At 40.6% G+C, this 6,118-nt stretch overlaps 1 protein-coding gene across 1 annotated transcript in view; it reads left to right on the top strand.

Annotated features, from left to right (window-relative positions):
• GLRB (glycine receptor beta) overlaps positions 1–5,916 on the top strand; it is a 51,179-nt gene extending 45,263 nt beyond the window's left edge. The window contains exon 10 of the mRNA XM_075421618.1: positions 2,914–5,916. Within this exon, the coding sequence (XP_075277733.1) occupies positions 2,914–3,210 (297 nt within the window). The 3' untranslated portion in view covers positions 3,211–5,916. The remainder of the gene's footprint in view (positions 1–2,913) is intronic.
• Positions 5,917–6,118: the final 202 nt, after the last annotated feature.

Here is a 6,118-nt window from a genome sequence, read left to right on the forward strand (position 1 = left end):
ATGATGTCAAATATGTTCCAAGGCCAAGTTCTGTGTCAGGATGATATCAAACAGATAAAACATTTAACAGTGTTTTACTTTCTTTACAAGTCATCAGTGCGGTACTCTAAGATCAAGTCCTCTGGTATTGTTTTCCACAGAAACGGTTCCTGTAGCCTTTGGGAAGTGTCAGGAACATCTCTACCCCTAGTACATGCCAAGACAGGATGAATAAAAAGCAGATAAACTGCTTTTAATATATGATCTCATATTTTTAGGGAAAGCTGTAGGTCAACTGAAGCGCATTTAGAGTAAAACAACAGAAATATTGGAGAGTTGAAGGGATGTATGAGAAGAAATTTAAAAGCATATGTAGTCAGGAACTGAATGTAGAAAATAGAAGCACATTAGATTTGTAAAGCCAGGGAAATTAAAGAAATTATTTTTAAAAATAACATACACTTACTGAAGAGAAATTTGGGTCAGGTTGCTCGTACAAGGGAAATCGTGTCACCCTGATAGAGCCGAACTACAGCTGACACTAAACTAAGCAGAGCTCAGTGTGAAGGTGCTGCGAACAGCCCTCTGCTGACAAGGCAGAGGTGACCTAGAAGCCATTCTCTCAGTGCTCTGTCCCACGAGGGAATGAGAACCAGCGTGTAGCAGCCTTTAGGGACCACCCTCTACATACTGCAGTTGGAACAGGAATATTCAGTGTGGTAGACAGGAGTGCTTAGGCTACAATTAGTGTCACTGAGTTCTACAGTATATTGCTGGTAGTAAGAGGAATGGACAAGTCTGCAAATCCAGAAGGAGGCTTATAATTTCATACATGATTCTATTTCTTGTAATGGCCTTACTAAATCTTACTAGTTTTGACCATGGGAAAAAGTGTAATATTCCTATGAATCTCCAGTTAACGTGTACCCCAGTCCTGCAAATTACCCCTGCATTGCACAAGGGTGTCCTTTCTACCTTCATTACCCACATCTTTGGGTATGATCCGATTGGAAGGAACCTCTCGGATCACTGAGTGACAGCCCCTGTGTCACCCAGGGTCACATAATCGTGTTCATACGTCTCTCAGTCACCGCCTTACTGGACAGTTTGCCCCTGCTACTCCAATACTGGACACTGTCCCAGACTGTCAGCTCTTTGATGACTGGGAAGCAGTTGCAGGAAATTTATATATGTAGTTTTGCCTTGCCATCAGGGAACACCTATCTTGTTTTTCTTTTTTACGACCTGTGAGCTTGGTTTTGTTATGTAAGCTGCACCTCAGTTTTAGTGTATTGGTTTCAGAATTTACTGTTTTCCTGAGAAATACTAGTCTGGCAAATCTGGGGATGTTTTCCACTCCTGGCTGAGGGAAGGGTGCCATGCTTCTCTTCCATCCTGCACAAGAATCAGCCTTGCCAGTAGTTGGAGTAAAAGCTCCAGTCAAAGTTTAGGTCTCTTCCTGACTGCCACGACTCTTTTCATCCAGGATACCTTGACAGTTGTCACAAAGAAGCTAATAATGTTCTCTAGAATGTTTCTCATTCATCTGTAAGTCTGGTACTGTATTTCACTGTTATTATTTTAATTACAAAATGTGATGAGTGAATATCCTGAACCATCATCCTGAGACTAAAGAAAACTCAGAGGTGGAGAGAGCTGAGAGTAAAATGCCTGAAGGCTTTGTGGAGGAGAGATAGGCTGCTGGGAAGGGGGGATGGGCAGCTTTTGGAAGAACCAAATTTTAGTGTATCTGTGGCTGCAGAAAGCCCTAGTGAAACTTACGGTAATGCCAGTTGCCCGTGCATATTAACCTGATTTGTGATGCAGCGTTTTTCCCAGCTAACTCTCAGGTTATACATGTGAACAAATGGCATTATTAATAATGTAGTTAAATTTCATAACTTGTATTTCCCCCCCTCCCCCCGCTTTACTGTGTAGTCCAACTGAAATGAAACTTTGGGAGAGAATTACCCAAGCTGCAAGCCTTGCAAGTGGTCTCCTCAAGCTCCCTGAGCAGTGTGGGTGTGCTCCTCCTAGAGATTTCTTGTACCTGAAATACAAACTTTATAAAATTCAAGGAAGCAAATGTAGAAATGTTTCCCCCCACACACACCCCGAACACTTAAGTTTGAAGGGCACCAAATACTTTTTTCCTTTTAAAGGTTCATTGTATGTGCCAGAACGATTGGTCTCTGAAAAGAGAATCATTCACCTGGGGTTACCCCATGGCACAGTAGTACTTGATCCCCAAGAGCACTGACAACGCGGTAGGAAAGACAGGTATTCAGCTGCTGGATTTAGATTTCCCAGTCGCCCAGTTCTCCAGTGTACCGACGGGAAGCGCTGGGAGTGGTGTCGCATCTTTGTTACGTGTCTGCAGAGTGGCACCAAAGACTGCAGGTGCAAAGAAAGTGCCTTCTAGCAGTGCAAGGGGATAACCCTAGGATGAGATGTAGGATCTTGAGCCAGCTACTGTGTGGAGCCAGAATAGACTTTGTTGCATCAAACACTGAATTTTAGGGTTAATTCTGACTGTAGCTTCCAGGCCTCAGAACAATGTAAGTATTGAATAGTATCTGTCCTGCAGGTTCATCAGCACAGAATCGATTTCCCAAAATACGCTCTACAGAAATATTCTCTCCCCTTCCATCATCTTAAAATGAAGGAGTGTAACTATAGCAGGTTGCACAGCATGAGGCACCTTGTGCATGAAAAATTACACAATTATGAATGTTTGGATTAGTTTATATGATTGACTTATCATCCTTAAGTACTTTATAACGCAACCATTCAGCAAATTGGGCTGATGTAATGTATCCCTATCAACAAGTAATTTCCTATATGTTTGTTTGCAGTGTTCTCTAGCAGCTGCATTAAGTTTGTTAATGAAATATGGTGAGTAGATCATCATTCCCCTCACTCTTCATTTCATAGGTTGGTGAGACCAGATGCAAAAAAGTTTGCACTTCGAAATCTGATCTGAGATCCAATGATTTCAGCATCGTTGGAAGCTTGCCAAGGGATTTTGAATTATCGAATTATGACTGTTATGGGAAGCCCATTGAAGTCAACAATGGGCTCGGGAAATCTCAAGCCAAGAACAACAAGAAGCCTCCTCCTCCCAAGCCTGTCATTCCATCAGCCGCAAAGAGAATCGATCTTTATGCGAGAGCACTGTTTCCTTTTTGCTTCTTGTTCTTCAACGTCATATACTGGTCCATATATTTATGATAAATCTTTTATTTATTTTTTCATATGTGTAAAATACGTCCCATTTCATTAGCCCTTCCCAGTCATGAAGACCACCAGCGTGTGAAATTATTTGCGTTTGCAAAGCAATATGTTGCATTTTGATGCCATGCGATTGTACTGAACATATGGCATCTGAAATTTGAATGAAAGCATGACACTGCAATGTCTGTGCTCTGACCAACATTGTATATAAATGTACAGCATACATCCTGCTTCAGGAATATATATGAAGGACAATGCATACTACATTATAAAGCTGAATAATGCTCTTCAGTTATTAGTAACATACAGAGATTTAAAGTGTTTCTGACAATGAAACTGATGTGCACGTTGAGTATTATTAAAATCAGTATTCTAGTATATGTAGTATTTAACAGCTTTTCTGCTGATTTCCAGAGGAACAAGACCAACAAAACCCAAACATCTTGTTCTTGTATAATTTTCGATGGCACTGTTGAAGAAAAAGCTAAGTTGTAATTCATATTATTTAGACTTTGTAAGTGAAGGCAGCATTGAATAAGCTGATCTTGTCAATGTGGAAAAATAAATATCAGAGAAATACTAATTTTGTAAAATTAGCTCATTTAGGAGAAAAACCCAAAAACTGTATCCATCCAGCAGGCACACTTAAGTGTGTGAGAATATGCTGACAATAAAACATTGGGCCAAATTTTGACTGCTGGTTCGTTAGGAACAAACTAGATACAATATGTCAAAAACAAACAGGCCACTTTCTAGACTGAACGTATCAGGAGTTTTGGAGAAACATCACAAGGTGCAGTTCAGTATCAGGTTATATTTTACTTTTTTTACGTTACTCTGTCCTCTGACTCATCTTCTGTAGCATCTGGCAAGCCTGCAGTATATAAGTCACAATTTCTTTGGTTTTGCGTCGGATACGTCTTACTCAGTTTGTTTTGTTTGTCCCCTTGAAAGCTTTCAGTTTGAACGGACCAGTTGTTGTCAAGATTAAATCCCATTTTTACCGCTAGTTGTACTTTTTTAGTTTGCCTATTGTGGCGCAGATGACCGAAGCTAACAATTAGCCACCAGCAGAAGTGAAGAAGTGTCTAAAGGTCTAAGGGGCTGAGACTCTTAAATATAGCATGAGTCTTTCTGCCTACGTGTTAATTCATGGCTGCCCTCACCAACTCATTGGTTTGGCTGCTCCGTTTTGGAGAATAAGGTCCTATGCACGAATCTGCTCTGATAGGAGACTGGTCTCCTTTTTCCAGAGGAAACCCCATGACATGGAGACTACAGAAACATGATCTCCCCTGGGCATGCAGTGCAGGACCTGGAGTCTCCTGTAGGTGCCAGGGTAACCCCTTCATTAGGGCAAGTCATGAGGTGAAACACAGCCAAGAGAAAGCTGCTTGTGTGTAGACATCTGAGTAGCCTCTGCTCCCTAGGAATACTCGGGGACTGTGCCTCAGCCCTTGTGAGCATGCTGTAGGGAAATGTCTGCTCTTGTGAAGCTGGGGCACCACAGTTTGTTTAAATATTAAAATCAGACAGTTCTCACTAAATTGGCAATTCATAAAAGGAAACATGGATTATTGGCTCCTCATAGGTGAGAAAGGGGCTGAACTAAAGACCTGAAACCTTCCATAGTGAGGAAATAGACACAATCACACTTGTGCTACATTTCTAGCTCATCCAGGATGTGCTGAACCAATGCAGGCCACAGCTGGGCTCTTCAGTCACTTGGGTATTGCCCACCACGTGAATGTTGTCCACGTGTGGTGAGCCTGCACAACCAGAAGGTCAGAAGTGGGAACATAAAGAGAGCAGAGCATGCCACGCTGGCTTCGCTGGGCATCTGGTGGATCTGCACGTGCCCAGGGTTTTTCCTAACCACTGCCATTTTGTGATCAACAGCCTGATTGCAATGATCTGTGTTTGGGTTGAAGAGGTCTTCCCTTCAGAATAGGGTCAGGTGCTTTCCGCCAGCTTCCTGGCCACTTTCTCGTGGAGATCTCGGGGAGCCACTTTACGAGGCGGCCACAGTTTGTCCTTTGGATCTCTTTCCGATCAGAGGAAATGGAAGGGAAACCCCAAATGTCACTGACCTGTGACATTTCCCAGAGGGGGAAGAAATATATGTATTTTTATCTCCAGTTCAAAGTTTAAATATTTCTATCTGTGGAAGGTATTTACAGAATTGTCAGAGACTCTGAGAAGCAATAAGGATAATTCAAAGAGAGGAAGGAAGGGAGGGGTAATTTTTCTACATACAATCAGAGTGCTATATTTATAGACATTATTTATTCTCATACTTGTATTTTTTCTTACAGTACTGGAAGGCAAGAAAATAATTACCCTGTGTTGGAAATTATATGAATTTTGGAAGATAATTTTCATGTTAGAACTCTTACTAAATGATTTATCTGTAATTAATGTCCACATTCTATCTGTATAATCTCAATTATAGATTTTATTGTTAAATTAATCTTTGTTCCTTCTTGCTTTCCTGCTTACTTGACGGCTTTTGTGTTTTATCATAAAACATTTAATCAATAATACACAGTACTTGCTTTCCAACTCACACAAAAGGAAGCAAAAGGAATGTGTATTATTAAGATAAAGGCTTTTCATTCATTACAGCACAAAAACTAAGGACTGAAGTTAAGTTTAACAGCAAAATTGAAACAAAATTTAAAATAAAACTGTATCAGCGATAAAGTATTAATTTTCTTTTTATTTACACTCAATGATATTGCAGTATTTATATTACCTCAGAATGTATTAACTCGTCCTACTGAGCAGTAATAATTGATTTATTTTATTTTTCTGCTTTCCACTAAAGGTCATTGAGAGTTTTGCATACTATGTCACATTATGGTCCTCCAGCACCCTCTAGTTGTAAAATTCTGCCTGTTGACGT

Source organism: Opisthocomus hoazin, chromosome 5 (assembly GCF_030867145.1).
Source record: "Opisthocomus hoazin isolate bOpiHoa1 chromosome 5, bOpiHoa1.hap1, whole genome shotgun sequence".
In the NCBI taxonomy this organism is placed as follows: domain Eukaryota; kingdom Metazoa; phylum Chordata; class Aves; order Opisthocomiformes; family Opisthocomidae; genus Opisthocomus; species Opisthocomus hoazin.